General features: G+C 43.8%; 1 protein-coding gene across 3 annotated transcripts in view; it reads left to right on the top strand.

The window, feature by feature from the left end:
• The window catches only part of DNAH12 (dynein axonemal heavy chain 12), an 82,620-nt gene that overhangs the window by 43,051 nt on the left and 23,060 nt on the right, over positions 1-16,509 (top strand). For all 3 annotated transcript variants that reach the window (XM_077278565.1, XM_077278564.1, XM_077278563.1), the window contains 14 exons: positions 3,593-3,785; positions 3,866-4,027; positions 4,469-4,663; positions 4,754-4,887; positions 5,426-5,588; positions 6,181-6,261; positions 7,419-7,595; positions 7,669-7,800; positions 7,869-7,958; positions 8,027-8,167; positions 8,264-8,505; positions 11,328-11,475; positions 11,847-11,992; positions 12,120-12,334. In XM_077278565.1, coding sequence (XP_077134680.1) covers positions 3,593-3,785; positions 3,866-4,027; positions 4,469-4,663; positions 4,754-4,887; positions 5,426-5,588; positions 6,181-6,261; positions 7,419-7,595; positions 7,669-7,800; positions 7,869-7,958; positions 8,027-8,167; positions 8,264-8,505; positions 11,328-11,475; positions 11,847-11,992; positions 12,120-12,334 — 2,219 coding nt within the window. The remainder of the gene's footprint in view (positions 1-3,592; positions 3,786-3,865; positions 4,028-4,468; positions 4,664-4,753; positions 4,888-5,425; positions 5,589-6,180; positions 6,262-7,418; positions 7,596-7,668; positions 7,801-7,868; positions 7,959-8,026; positions 8,168-8,263; positions 8,506-11,327; positions 11,476-11,846; positions 11,993-12,119; positions 12,335-16,509) is intronic.

Genomic DNA, 16,509 nt, shown 5'->3' with positions numbered 1-16,509 from the left:
CATGATCGCAGTGTTCCGGCGGTATAGGGAAGCATCGCGCAGGGAGGGGGCTCCCTGCGGGCTTCCCTGAGACCCCCGGAGCAACGCGATGTAATCGCGTTGCTCCGAGGGTCTCTTACCTCCTCCTCCCTGCAGCAGGCCCGGATACAAGATGGCCGTGGCATCCGGGTCCTGCAGGGAGGTGGCTTCACTGCACCTGCTCAGAGCAGGTGCCGGGAAGCCTCCAGGAGCTGTGCACGTCAGATCGCCGATCTGACACAGTGCACAGCAAAGTGTCAGATCGGCGATCTTACACTATAACATCATGCCCCCCCCTGGGGCAGTGTTATAGTGTAAAAAAAAAAATTTCACATGTGTAAAAAAAAAAAAAAAAAAACCCCAAAAAATGCAAAAAAAAAATTATATATTGTTCCTATAAATACATTTCATTATCTAAATTAAAAAAACAAAAACAATAAAAGTACACATATTTAGTATCGCCGCGTCTGTAGCGACCCGACCTATAAAACTGTCCCACTAGTTAACCCCTTCAGTGAACACCGTAAAAAAAAAAAAAAAAAAAACCGACGCAAAAAACAACGCTTTATTATCATACCGCCAAATAAAAAGTGAATAACATGCGATCAAAAAGACGGATATAAATAACCATGGTACCACTGAAAACGTCATCTTGTCCCGCAAAAAACGAGCCGCCATATAGCATCATCAGCAGAAAAATAAAAAAGTTATAGTCCTCAGAATAAAGCGATGCAAAAATAATTTTTTTTTCTATAAAATAGTTTTTATCGTATAAAAGCACCAAAACATAAAAAAATTATATAAATGAGATATCGCTGTAATCGTACTGACCCGAAGAATAAAACTGCTTTATCCATTTTACCAAATGCGGAACGGTATAAACGCCTCCCCCAAAAGAAATTCATGAATAGCTAGTTTTTGGTCATTCTGCCACACAAAAATCGGAATAAAAAGTGATCAAAAAATGTCACGTGCCCGAAAATGTTACAAATAAAAACGTCAACTCGTCCCGCAAAAAACAAGACCTCACTTGACTCTGTGGACCAAAATATGGAAAAATTATAGTTCTCAAAATGTGGTAACGCAAAAAATATTTTTTGCAATAAAAGTGTCTTTCAGTGTGTGACGGCTGCCAATCATAAAAATCCACTAAAAAACCCGCTATAAAAGTAAATCAAACCCCCCTTCATCACCCCCTTAGTTAGCGAAAAATTAAAAAATTAAACAAATTTATTTATTTCCATTTTCCCATTAGGGTTAGGGTTAGGGCTAGGGTAAGGGCTAGGGTAAGGGCTAGGGTTAGGGCTAGGGTTAGGGTGAGGGCTATGGTTAGGGCTAGGGTTAGGGTTAGGGCTAGGGTTAAGGCTAAAGTTAGGGTTGGGGCTAAAGTTAGGGTTAGGGTTGGGGCTAAAGTTAGGGTTAGGGTTTGGATTACATTTACGGTTGGGATTAGGGTTGAGATTAGAGTTAGGGGTGTGTCAGGGTTAGGGGTGTGGTTAGGTTTACCCTTGGGATTAGGGTTAGGGGTGTGTTTGGATTAGGGTTTCAGTTATAATTGGGGGGTTTCCACTGTTTAGGCACATCAGGGGCTCTCCAAACGCGACATGGCGTCCGATCTCAATTCCAGCCAATTCTGCGTTGAAAAAGTAAAACAGTGCTCCTTCCCTTCCAAGCTCTCCCGTGCGCCCAAACAGGGGTTTACCCCAACACATGGGGTATCAGCGTACTCAGGACACATTGGACAACAACTTTTCGGGTCCAATTTCTCCTGTTACCCTTGGGAAAATACAAAACTGGGGGCTAAAAAATAATTTTTGTGGAAAAAAAAAAGATTTTTTATTTTCACGGCTCTGCGTTATAAACTGTAGTGAAACACTTGGGGGTTCAAAGCTCTCAAAACACATCTAGATAAGTTCCTTAGGGGGTCTACTTTCCAAAATGGTGTCACTTGTGGGGGGTTTCAATGTTTAGGCACATCAGGGACTCTCCAATCGCGACATGGCGTCCCATCTCAATTCCAGTCAATTTTGCATTGAAAAGTCAAATGGCGCTAATTCCCTTCCGAGCTCTGCCATGCGCCCAAATAGTCGTTTACCCCCACATATCAAGTATCAGCGTACTCAGGACAAATTGCACAACAACTTTTGGGGTCCAATTTCTTCTCTTACCCTTGGGAAAATAAAAAATTGGGGGCGAAAATATAATTTTTGTGAAAAAATATGATTTTTTATTTTTACGGCTCTGCATTATGAACTTCTGTGAAGCACTTGTTGGGTCAAAGTGCTCACCACACATCTAGATAAGTTCCTTAAGGGGTCTACTTTCCAAAATGGTGTCACTTGTGGGGGGTTTCAATGTTTAGGCACATCAGGGGCTCTCCAAACGCAACATGGCGTCCCATCTCAATTCCAGTCAATTTTGCATTGAAAAGTCAAATGGCGCTCCTTCGCTTCCGAGCTCTACCATGCGCCCAAACAGTGGTTTACCCCCACAAATGGGGTATTGGCGTACTCAGGACAAATTGTACAACAACTTTTGAGGTCCATTTTCTCCTGTTACCCTTGGTAAAATAAAACAAATTGGAGCTGAAGTAAATTTTTTGTGAAAAAAAGTTAAATGTTCATTTTTTTTTAAACATTCCAAAAATTCCTGTGAAACACCTGAAGGGTTAATAAACTTCTTGAATGTGGTTTTGAGCACCTTGAGGGGTGCAGTTTTTAGAATGGTGTCACACTTGGTTATTTTCTATCATATAGACCCCTCAAAATGACTTCAAATGAGATGTGGTCCCTAAAAAAAAATAGTGTTGTAAAAATGAGAAATTGCTGGTCATCTTTTAACCCTTATAACTCCCTAACAAAAAAAAATTTTGGTTCCAAAATTGTGCTGATGTGCTGATATAAAGTAGACATGTGGGAAATGTTACTTATTAAGTATTTTGTGTGACATATCTCTGTGATTTTATTGCATAAAAATTCAAAGTTGGAAAATTGCTAAATTTTCAAAATTTGTGCCAAATTTCCGTTTTTTTCACAAATAAACGCAAGTTATATCAAAGAAATTTTATCACTATCATGAAGTACAATATGTCATGAGAAAACAATGTCAGAATCACCGGGATCCGTTGAAGCGTTCCAGAGTTATAACCTCATAAAGGGACAGTGGTCATAATTGTAAAAATTGGCCCGGTCCATAACGCGCAAACCACCCTTGGGGGTAAAGGGGTTAAAGCATAAACTCTCCAAATCCTTCTCAAATACTCAAACCTTGGTTCTGAGGATGTATTATTGTACTAACATTGGTTCTGGTGATGTATTCATATAATTACCACTTTTAAAAAAATTGCGGCCCATATGACAATGTGGCTACTTGATGCATCAGATTGGATCGCTCTGAGCTCAGTCCTGCTAAACCTCAGGGACCTGCGTGGTGGGCATATTCGGAAATAGCCTATCCCACCAATGACCCTGTCCGACACGGCATCATTTGCCATCATTTGCATGTTTCGTCAGATGTAGTAATTAATATCAGCCTATTTGCTATGTCATTCCATCTTGTCTGAATTCTCCAACAGATACGTATTGGAACATTTATCTCGGATTTGTCGGATCTTAAAGCAGCCCGGGGGTAACGCCCTGTTGGTTGGGGTTGGAGGGAGCGGACGTCAATCGCTGACTCGCTTGGCTACTTCTATGGCAAAAATGAGTATCTTTCAACCTGAGATTTCAAAGAGCTATGGAATGAATGAATGGAGGGAGGACCTGAAGGTAAGCCTCCTGGTACATGGTTGATGTGGGCGCACACGGCCATGTGTTATAATATCCTCTCCGTGGTTCCTTCTTTACAGAGTTTACTGAGGAGTGCAGGAATGAAAGGACACAAGACGGTTTTCCTGATCACTGACACGCAAATCAAACAGGAGGCCTTCCTGGAGGATGTGGACAGTCTCCTCAACACCGGGGAGGTTCCAAATCTTTTTGCCGTAGATGAAAAGCAAGAAATAATGGAGGTAAAGTGTTTGGCTGATCAATGACTGTCACTCTACTATGTACAAATCAGACAGCACTCGGCATTTCAGAGAAAACTTGGATGGGGACTATAGGGAGTGACCTGACTAGTCCGGCGTGGCCCCTGACTGTCTTCTCCTGACTCCGCTCCACTTGATTGATAGGGAAAGACCTGTCAATCAACTTAAGTTGCGTGGGGAGAAACTGTCTGGGGGCATCGTCGGGCTAGACGGCCATCACTTGTAGGCCCAGCTTCTTCTCTAGTAGGAAGAGGCAGGCTGCTCTTGTCGGGCCTCCTGAAAGACTTGCAAAAATGCTGGTTCTTTTTTTTTATATTAAATTCTATAAATAGTGAAAAATAATGTTCCAGTGAATAAAAAGCAGAAAGTTGTCTGCTCCTCGTTACGTCCCTCCTTTATCCCGGATTATATTGATGATTACAGGGAGTCCGTCCTGCCGCCCAAGCTGGAAATAAAAACGTCGAGCTCAGCCCGTTGTCTCTCTTTGCCTTTTTTGTGAACCGCTGCAAGGAAAACCTTCACATTGTGGTGGCTTTCAGCCCAATCGGCGATGCTTTTCGTAACCGCCTCCGACAGTTCCCGTCACTTATCAACTGCTGCACCATTGACTGGTTCCAGGTGAGTTCAGAGTCTTCACGGTGTCACTTCTAGACTGTTAGAAATTCAGTTCTTCGCTCATTGACTGCTGTTTGTTTTCTTTTCTTACAGCCGTGGCCAGAGGATGCCCTCGAGAGGGTGGCCGTAAAGTTTTTGGAAACCCTTGAACTCTCCAATACTGAGCACCAGGAAGTGGTTCCCATCTGCAAATACTTCCACACATCAGCCATAGCGTTGTCCGACAAGTAATTCATCTATTTCTTGTATTGTGGATCTGTTCAAATATAATTGTGAAAGTAGGAAACACTTCACTATTGTGTGTGTCCACTAAAGCCTCATATTTCCTTCAGGGTGCAGTCAGACGGCCGTATAACACGGACGACGGTCATATCTCAATGCTCGGACTGGCCGGCGGCTCTTCTCACCAGAGCGTGACAGCATGTATTTCTATGCATCTTTCACTCTTGGGTGAGAATAGCCGATGGCCAGTCCGAGCATTGCGATGCGATCCTCGTCCGTGTTATACGGCCATCTGACTCCGCCATTATACTCCCCTCCAGTGCCGGCGCCATTCCAGCGGTGTAATGGAGTGAATAAGGTCACCTTACCGAAATCACGTCTTATTGTATTCCTATATACAGCGAAAATCATCCGCTGCAAGCGATTCATGCAAGCAGCAATTTCTGCAGTGTGTGACATGGCTGGAGCAAAACTAAAACTTCTGTATAGAAAGTAAAATGAATGCTGCTACCACTGTACGGATCCTTATTTTACCTTATTCAGGTTTTTGAGAGAATTGGGGAGACACAATTATGTCACACCGACGTCTTACCTTGAGCTGATCGCTGCTTTCCGCCAGCTCTTATCTCAGAAGCGAGACACCGTGATGAAAGCAAAAAAGAGATATACAAATGGGTTGGACAAGCTGGCATTCGCCGAGTCTCAGGTTGGTATTAGGGTGACTTACACCCCTACCATTTTTTCCGCAGGACTGATTATTTTTCCAATACCACTAACAGTAGCGGCCGCAGGTAAAGTTCCTATAACAGGGTAAAAAAAAATCTATAAAATCGTGTGTCCAGATTGCATTGTGTCAATTTATGCCTTAGAATAACCGAAAGTAGAAATTCCACAGTTCTGTAAAGTAATTGCCATCAACGGGGACATTATATATGGTTCTCCTAGCCCTTCCCATTTCTTTTTGGAACTTTTTATCAAAGTCCTAGTTAAATGGGTTTTACGGTTTTGGAAAACCCCTTTCCCCCAGCTGTAATTTCTAAAAAAAAAACCCCAACAAACAAAAAAGGTCCTTTACTCACCCTCCCCTGGTCCGGCGCTGTCCTCTATTTTTGTCTGTAGTTCTGGCGCTGCAAGCAATAACCGAGCTCTGCGGCTCATGTCGTCATCTCGTGCAGAGCTGCTGTAGCTCACTAATTGACTGCAGCGCTGTCACGCCGTCAGCGCTGCAGACAATCACAGACACTGGAGACTCCTCTAGTCCCTGACTTATCATTGATTCATTACTATGCTTTATGTAGGTTGGAGAAATGAAGAAGGAGCTGGTCGACCTACAGCCCAAACTGGAAGAGGCCAAGATTGAAAATGCAAATATGATGAAGGTGATTGTGATATTCGCAGTGGACATTAACGATGCAGAATAGAGTAACACAGGCTTTTTTATGATATTTTAATTGTAATTATCACGCATAAGATATTCACAAATTATTTGCTTTAATTGGAAACAATTGTCTTCAAAATATCTTCTTGATACCAGTAATAAGATGCGGAACATTCGGGCACCTGTAATGGTCAGTATGGAATATTTAACATTTTTAGTGATCATAATTTTTAATAAGAAAGTTGATCATTATAAGGGCGAGCTACAAGCGCAGAGGTCAATGCACCAAGCTGGGACCTAGAACATGTACCAAACCACGTAAGTACTTTCATGAAGGGCTGACATATCGTCACATGGTGGGTATAACCTGGGATGATACTTTATAAAGGAGTCTTTTATCCTACTTTGAAATGTAGAGCGGGCTAACTTGTTTCTGGGTGTAAGGGCTCCGATGATATCAGACCAGCGCTCTCTGTGGTTTTCACGGATAGCACTCGTACCCATGTTATTCACATGCCCAATTATTTCCTTGGACCAAGTGATCCAAGGAAAAAAAAATCGGTGACATATTTTATTTTGATCTGAGTGTCAGATCAAAATCACCAATGCAAGTCTATGGGTCCGTGAAAACCATCGGACTGCAAACAGATGTAGCTCCATACACCTTAGAACCTTCAGACGACCATTTTTCACATTTCTCGTACCCTTTGTAGTCTTTGGGGCTGTTCAATTGTCTGTGGTTTTTTTGTGTGTGGATCAATTGCAACACAAAACTGAGAAATGTCCGATTTTGATCCAAGTCGGGGATCAAAATCACTCATTCAAATCGATGGATCTGTGAAGCAATGGACAGCGGACAGATGTCAGCCGAGGTCGTCCCTCCTTTACTGCTTAATGGGCAGGAGAAGATTGGATTTTTTATTTTGCATACAGGAAAAATGACACACAGACAAAAAAATGGGTGAAAATCGTACTCAACACCCCGAAGAAAATCTTAAAAAATTATTGTGGAAAATATAGCGGAAAATTAATTTAATTTTTCACTGTCAAATTAATAATTGTTTTATATGATGAAATTATATTGCATAGAAATTGGACCTTGCATATTACTTTTTTTAAAAATCTGAACTGTCCTAACAACTTGTCTTGTTTTTATAGATCATAGAAAAAGAGTCGGCAGAGGTGGAAGCAAAAAGTAAAGTAGTCCGAGCAGATGAAGAAGTGGCCACCCATAAAGCCACCGAGGCCCAAGCGCTAAAAAACGAATGTGAGAGTGAATTGGCCGAAGCCATTCCTGCCCTGGAGGCGGCCATGTCGGCCCTGGACACTCTGAAAGTAAGATCTGCAGAGACGCCACTTTATCTGCTAATATCATAGCAATGTCGACTGATGATTACTATCTATACAGCCAGCAGATATCACCATTGTCAAAACCATGAAGAATCCCCCATCGGGGGTGAAGCTCGTCATGGCGGCTATTTGCGTCATGAAAGAAGTTAAACCAGAGAGGATTAATGACCCGGCCGGGACGGGACAGAAGGTAATCGCCTTCCTCTATATAGTGTGGTCAATGATATATGATTTTGTATAATTATTAATATTTTCTAGATACTTGATTATTGGGGACCAAGTAAAAAAGTGCTGGGAGACATGAACTTTCTCAAAGACCTGCGGGAATACGACAAGGATAATATTCCGGTAAATAAAAAATAAAAAAATTTAATAACCTGTACCTGCTCCGTATGTAATATTTTCATTCTTTGCAGGTGTCAGTGATGCAGAAGATCCGCAGTGAATATATCACCAATCCCGACTTTGATCCGGCCAAAGTAGTGAAAGCGTCTTCTGCGGCAGAAGGGTTGTGCCGATGGATCCTCGCCATGGAAGTCTATGACAGAGTGGCAAAGGTAGCGGGATTGGTCGCGGCTGATAAATTGGCCCATCGGAGATTCACCTTCTAAGGATTCTTCATGTTCCGTTTACTTACCATCGGCCATGTATAGGTTGTCGCACCCAAGAAAGCTCGTCTAGCAGAGGCCCAGCAGTCACTGGCTGAAACAATGTCAGTGCTCAACCAGAAGAGGGCAGAACTGAAAGAAGTGGAAGATCGACTCGCTGCCCTTCAGGAGACATTTCGGGAAAAAACAGAGGAGAAAGTTCGACTTGAGTTCCAAGTAGATCTGTGTGCTAAGAAACTGGAACGAGCGGAGAAGCTGATAGGAGGGCTCGGTGGGGAAAAACACAGGTTCGTCTTCTTAAAATGACTTTTTTAGGCTCTCTGCACATCATGCACAATTGCTAAGCTTATACTTGTAGTTCAGTGCAGTATAAGTTTTAAAGTGTTATTCCCAAGAAACAATTTATCCCCTATTCTATAGAGCAGGGGTCGGCAAGTCATTTTCCCGAGGGGCCACATGAGAAACTGTGACTGTTGTGGAGGGCCAAGCCAATAGGCTGAAATAAATTCTGCTCAATATTAATAAGAACATATTAATTATAATGTACAGAAAAGAAAGAAAAAAATAGATGGCACTGCTGCACATTTGTGACCATAAGCCGATACAGTCCACAGGTGATACAACCAACCTGCACGGTTGTATGCTATACCAAAAGATCACAGAAACAACAGGTAAATCCACTTGCATAAGAAAAAGGAAGAAGGCACTCACCGATCTAAAACTTTCTTGCTCTATTGAAACTTCTTTAAAAATTCATGGCCGGGAGAGTGAGAACAGGAGCCTCTGTGAGCAGGTGTGAACAATGACGGCCGTTTCGCGCTATACCAGCGCTTCTACGGGGATACTGAGCCCCACATATCCTCCATATATACAGTGTGAGCCCCACATAGCCTCCATATATACAGTGTGAGCCCCACATAGCCTCTTATATACAGTATGAGCCCCACATATCCTCCATATATACAGTGTGAGCCCCACATAGACTCTTATATACAGTGTGAGCCCCACATAGATTCTTATATACAGTGTGAGCCCCACATAGACTCTTATATACAGTGTGAGCCCCACATAGATACTTATATACAGTGTGAGCCCCACATAGCCTCTTATATACAGTGTGAGCCTCACATAGTCTCTTATATAAAGTGTGAGCCCCACATAGCCTCCATATATACAGTGTGAGCCCCACATAGCCTCTTATATACAGTGTGAGCCTCACATAGCCTCCATATATACAGTGTGAGCCTCACATAGCCTCCATATATACAGTGTGAGCCCCACATAGCCTCCATATATACAGTGTGAGCCCCACATAGCCTCCATATATACAGTGTGAGCCCCACATAGCCTCCATATATACAGTGTGAGCCCCACATAGCCTCCATATATACAGTGTGAGCCCCACATAGCCTCTTATATACAGTATGAGCCCCACATATCCTCCATATATACAGTGTGAGCCCCACATAGACTCTTATATACAGTGTGAGCCCCACATAGACTCTTATATACAGTGTGAGCCTCACATAGCCTCTTATATACAGTGTGAGCCTCCCATAGACTCTTATATACAGTGTGAGCCTCACATAGCCTCTTATATACAGTGTGAGCCTCACATAGCCTCTTATATACAGTGTGAGCCTCCCATAGACTCTTATATACAGTGTGAGCCCCACATAGCCTCTTATATACAGTGTGAGCCTCACATAGCCTCTTATATACAGTGTGAGCCTCCCATAGACTCTTATATACAGTGTGAGCCTCCCATAGACTCTTATATACAGTGTGAGCCTCACATAGCCTCTTATATACAGTGTGAGCCTCACATAGCCTCTTATATACAGTGTGAGCCTCCCATAGACTCTTATATACAGTGTGAGCCCCACATAACCTCTTACATACAGTGTGAGACCCACATAGCCTCCATATATACGGTGTAAGCCCCACATAGCCTCCTATATACATACAAATATCCCATACACATGAAAAGAAACCAACACATACTCACCTCGCTCCCATTCCCGCGGCGCTCCTGTCTCCTGCTCAGCAGAAGATGAAAGGACGTCATTGCGTCAGCTGTCTCACACTCTGATTGGTGGAAGTTGGAGTCGGCGGCCCCATCCTCCACCAATGTATTCACTTATGTCTGTTCCAGAGCATTGATCTCAGGATTGCTGGAGTTTCCAGTGATCGGATGAATCTTCAGCGATCCAAGAATCAGTTGTATATTTTTGGGGGACTAACCCTTTAAGAAACCTCATCAATGTGGACGCTTCCTGTTTATAAATTGTGATTCTGATTCTGATTCTTTTTTCAGAATTAATTGGCACCTCACTATTATGATGCATATGATGACGTCTGCAGCATGTCTGCAAAAATAAAATCTGCAGCAAAATCTCATTTAAAGCAGAGACCCAGAGTTCAGAGGAGCGCACTGTACTGTATAACTATGATTTGGTCTGAAAAACTGATGGCAAGCGTCCTTACGATCTAAAGCTTCAGCGATTGACTTTCCAACTCTTCTCTAACTCTTTTCCATCCACATTAGGTAGTTTTTGCCCAACAGCTGCCAGCTCTATTTAGCATCCGTTAAACAGTTTGGGCACCACCTATTTCCCAAATGGGTTTTCCAGGTTTGGAAAGCACTGTTCCCTAAGTGTGCCTTATTCACCATCCCTGGGTCCAGCCATGACATCACGTTGACAGCGCTGCAACCAATCAGTGAGCTTAGCGTCTCTTCCCATAAACTCAGGCAGAGTCACTGAGCTCAGATATTGGCTGCGATGCTGACGACATTACATCAGCGCTGCAGACAATAACAAACATCGCGAGCAGCGGTGAAGACGCAGCACTGGACCCAGGAAGGGTGAGTATAGCCCATTTTTAGAAAAAAAAAGCCTGAACCTGGGAAATGGGTTTAGGGAAAAATACCTTTTAATTCTCAATTTATATTTTACCACTAACCTATAAATTCTAGACATACGGTAATTTTTGTGGTCCAGCATCTGTCCCGTCATCGTTGGCATTATATTACTTGTTTCTTTGTTTATGGATATTGGATGTTGTATTTAGCACTAAGTTTTTTTTATTTTACTGCATCGATCATTAGATGGTCCAATGCCGCTGATTCACTTCAAAACATGTATGATAACCTAACCGGAGACGTCCTGGTATCTGCCGGCGTCATTGCCTACCTGGGAGCTTTCACGGCCGGCTTCCGACAAGAATGTACCAGAGAATGGAGCAAGCTGTGCAAGGTGAATGTACCGGGAGGGGGGTATTTCTTTTTTTTTTCTTTATTTTGGTCTGAACTAATTTGGAGAAGGTAAGAACAATCCAAAAGTTCATCATATCAGTCCTAGCACCAAGATCTGTATTGTTGGGGAAGGATAGCATGCAACCGCTGCAGCCAGTCACTAGACTTCAGCTCTCTTGTGCCAAGCAACTCGACATCACTACTGAGCTCAGTGATTGGCTGCAGAGGTCACTTATGCTGTAGTTCTAATATCACCCCTGCAGCCTGTCAACAAATACTGGGGGTTGTGACCTCGAGGCATCACAAAAGCATAAAAAAACTAATCCTGGAACATCCCTTTAAGTTAAAGGCAATATTATTTATTTATTTTAGAGTAAAAATATTCCATGCTCCGATGACTTTTCATTGAGTAAGACTCTCGGTGACCCGATCAAAATCAGAGCCTGGAATATCGCCGGATTACCGACGGACAGCTTCTCGGTAGATAACGGCGTCATTGTCAGCAACTCAAGACGCTGGTCAGTACTGTGCCGCTTTTAACAAGTTATTAATCTTAATTTTTTGAATGTTTTATTACATATTAGTTGTCGAGTATAGAAGAAGACTAAAACCAAGATTAATGTCCCCGGTGTGTCTCTTCTTCAGGCCTTTAATGATAGACCCTCAGGGCCAAGCCAACAAGTGGATTAAGAATTCAGAGAGAGACAACCAACTGAGTGTCATCAAATTGACAGATTCAGACTACATGCGAACCCTGGAGAACTGCATCCAATTCGGGACGCCACTGTTATTGGAGAACGTGGGAGAAGATTTGGATCCGTCGCTGGAGCCTTTATTATTAAAGCAAACGTTTAAACAAGGCACGTGCGACAATGAAAGTGGTCGCTTTGTAATGTTAGTGGTCACTGCAGGTAGTATGGTGGCCACTTACATGAGTGGTCATCTACGTGACGTATAAGAGGCTCCAGGCCTCCTGAACAAGGGCTACTGCTTGTTAGCCGCTGTCCACTTTCGATTAGAGCGCAGTCTGACGGCCGTATAAATCGGCCCGAGATCGGAACGCAGTGCACAGACCGGACGACGGTTCTCCCAAAAGAAATAAATGAAGCTGTCACGCTCTGGTCGGGAGAGCCGCCGGCCAGTTTGACAGCTGTATAAATCGGACCGAGATCAGAACGCAGTGCACAGACTGGCCGATGGCTCTCCCGAAAGAAATACCGTACAAGAAGCTGTCACGCTCTGGTCGGGAGAGCCGCCAGCCAGTTCAACAGCTGTATAAATCTGACTGAGAGCAGAACACAGTGCACGGACTGGCCGGCGGCTCTCTTGACCCAAAGAAATATATGAAGTTGTCCCTCACGGGTTGGGAGAGCCTTTGGCCAGTTCGACAACCGTATAAATTGGACCGAGATCGGAATGCCGTGCACGGACTGGCCGGCGGATCTACCGACCTACATAAATACGTGAAGCTCTAACACTACGGTCGGGAGAACCACCGGCCAGTTCACTGGCTGTATAAATCGGACCAAGTTCGGAATGCAGTGCACAGACTGGCTGGTGTCTCTCCCGACCCAAAGAAATACATGAAGCTGTCACACTCGGGTCAGGAGAGCCGCCGGCCAGTTTGTTGGCTGTATAAATCGGACCGAGATCGGAATGCAGTGCACGGACTGGCCGTCGGCTCTCCCTACCCAAATAAATACATGAAGCTCTCACTTTTGGGTCGGGAGAGCTGCCAGCCAGTTTGACAGCTGTATGTATATGACCGAGATAGGAATGCAGTGCACGGACTGGCCAGCGGCTCTTCCGACCCAAAGAAATACATGAAGCTGTCACACTCGGGTCAGGAGAGCCGCCGGCCAGTTTGTCAGCTGTATAAATCGGACCGAGATCGGAATGCAGTGCCCGGACTGGCCAGCGGCTCTACCGACCCAAATAAATTCATGAAGCTCTCACTTTTGGGTCGGGAGAGCTGCCAGCCAGTTTGTCGGCTGTATAAGGCTGGGGTCACACATGCGTGTTTTACGGACGTAAGAGCGCAGAAACTACGTCCGTAAAACTCGCATTACATACGGCACAATTATTCTCAATGGGGCTGCTCCTATCAGCCGTATATTACGGATCCGTAATACACGGCTTTCTACGGCCGTACAAAATCGCAGCATGCTGCGTTTGTCAGCGTATTGCGCAAATAATACGCCAATGAAAGTCTATGGGGGCGAGAAAAATACGGATTCCACACGGACCAGCAGTGTGACTTGCGAGAAATACGCAGCGGTGTTAGTGAAAAGTCGGTAATTCAATTGCCGGCTTTTCATTTCTCCTTCCTAAACCCGACAGGATATGAGACATGGTTTACATATAGTAAACCATCTCATATCCCCATTTTTTTTGCATATTCCACACTACTAATGTTAGTAGTGTGTATGTGCAAAATTTCAGCGCTGTAGCTGCTAAAATAAAGGGTTAAATGGCAGAAAAAATTGGCGTGGGCTCCCGCGCAATTTTCTCCGCCAGAATGGTAAAGCCAGTGACTGAGGGCAGATATTAATAGCCAGGAGAGGGTCCATGGTTATTGGCCCCCCCGTGGCTAAAAACATCTGCCCCCAGCCACCCCAGAAAAGGCACATCTGGAAGATGCGCCTATTCTGGCACTTGGCCACTCTCTTCCCACTCCCTGTAGCGGTGGGATATGGGGTAATGAAGGGTTAATGCCACCTTGCTATTGTAAGGTGACATTAAGCCAGATTAGTAATGGAGAGGCGTCAATTATGACACCTATCCATTATTAATCCAATTGTATGAAAGGGTTAAAAAACACACACACACATGATTTAAAAGTATTTTAATGAAATAAACACAGCGGTTGCTTTAATAATTTATTGCTCTCTCAATCCATTTCCAGGCCCTCGCTTGGAAAAATAATAAACGCACAAGATACATACCTTCTGATGTCCTATCACGTCCAACGAGGTAATCCATCTGAAGGGGTTAACTAATATTACAGGCACGAGCTGCGATAAACCACTCGCTCGTGCCTGTAATCCCCGGGTGCTGAAAGGAAAGCTGGATCTGTACTTACATTGAGTCGCGGTGATGCGCCCCTGCTGGATGTTCTCATGAACTGCAGCCTGGGAACTTTTTCCCACGCTCCAGGTCATATGAGGACATCCACCAGGGGGCGCATCACCGCGACTGTAGGAAATGTAGGTCAATTACCTACATTTCATTCATTCGCCGGGGATTACAGGCACGGAGCACAGCTGCCTTTGCAGGGCTCCTGCTTGTAAATTATTTTAACCCCTTCAGATCATGGATTACCTCGTGGGACGTGACGGTTCAGCTGAGGGTATGTATCTTGTGCGTTTATTATTTTGCCAAGCGAGGGTGTTGCTGATGGATTGAGAGAGCAATAAATTATTAAAACAACCGCTGTGTTTATTTCATTAAAATACTTTTAAATCATGTGTGTGTGTGTTTTTTAACCCTTTCCTACAATTGGATTAATAATGGATAGGTGTCATAATTGACGCCTCTCCATTATTAATCTGGCTTAATGTCACCTTCCAATAGCAAGGTGGCATTAACCCTTCATTACCCCATATCCCACCGCTACACGGGAGTGGGAAGAGAGTGGCCAAGTGCCAGAATAGGCGCATCTTCCAGATGTGCCTTTTATGGGGTGGCTGGGGGCAGATGTTTTTAGCCACGGGGGGGCCAATAACCATGGACCCTCTCCTGGCTATTAATATCTGCCCTCAGTCACTGGCTTTACCATTCTGGCGGAGAAAATTGCGCGGGAGCCCACGCCAATTTTTTCTGCCATTTAACCCTTTATTTTAGCAGCTACAGCGCTGAAATTTTGCACATACACACTACTAACATTAGTAGTGTGGAATATGCAAAAAAAAGGGGGATATGAGATGGTTTACTGTATGTAAACCATGTCTCATATCCTGTCGGGTTTGTGCAGGAGAAATGAGAAGCCGGCAATTGAATTACCGGCTTTTCACAGATATCGCGCTGAATGAAATCTAAATACAGAATATATATATATATATGTGTCTCAATGACATATATATATATGTATATATACTGTATATATGTTTTAATGAACATTTGAGCACATAAATCCATTAGATGTCGGTTTTGCAAGCCTGCGCAAAAATCTCGCAGTAGGGATGCCATACGGATTACATACGGAGGATGCCATGCGCAAAATACGCTGACACACCCTGCCTACGGATCACTATTTTGGGAACATTTCTCCGTATTACGGCCGTAGTACGGACGTATAATACGTGGCGTATTGTCTTACGCCAAGTGTGACCCCAGCCTAAATCGGACCGAGATCAGAATACAGTGCACGGACTGGCTAGTGGCTCTTCCGACCCAAAGAAATACATGAGCCCATCACACTCGCGTAGGGAGAGCCACCAGCCAGTCCATGCACTGCGTTCACATTTCGCTCCGATTTATACGCCCATCTGACTCTGCCCTTATAGAGGCGGTAATTTCTTGGGGATATAGACGGGGTGGTCTTTCTGAAGAAAAAAAAAAAAAAACCTTTTAAAATTAGTTATAGAAAAAAGTTGACATCAGTTCTTCATCGACTTCACTCTAATCACTTTTTATTTTTATTGTCGCCATTCTCTCTATTTCTGCCTCCTTGGAACAGATGAAGGTAATCCACATCTTGCCATTAGATGTTCCTGCCTACAAACATTAGAGCAGTGTCATTCGTGTCTTTATTTGTCAATTTGTGTGACCCCACTTGTGGGTGAAGCATGTAAAATGTTAGATATATTGTGCTAAGGGGGTCTTGTGTTGCCTTTAGGAGCGCAGCTGATTTTTAATAATGGGTAAGTTGCAAATTTGCGTATTTTTACATGCGATTTGCAATTTTACCCATTTAACAAGATGAGACGACCACTTTAAAGGCTTATTCTCATCTCAGCAAGCTTTGAGCTAACCACAGGATGGATGATAATGTACTGATTGCTGGGGGTCTGGTCACTATGTATGGCCACGCATG

The sequence above is a fragment of the Ranitomeya variabilis genome, chromosome 8 (genome assembly GCF_051348905.1).
Source record: "Ranitomeya variabilis isolate aRanVar5 chromosome 8, aRanVar5.hap1, whole genome shotgun sequence".
Taxonomy (NCBI): domain Eukaryota; kingdom Metazoa; phylum Chordata; class Amphibia; order Anura; family Dendrobatidae; genus Ranitomeya; species Ranitomeya variabilis.
The sequence above is the reverse complement of the archived record's forward strand: the minus strand, read 5'-3'. Positions and strand labels throughout refer to the sequence as shown.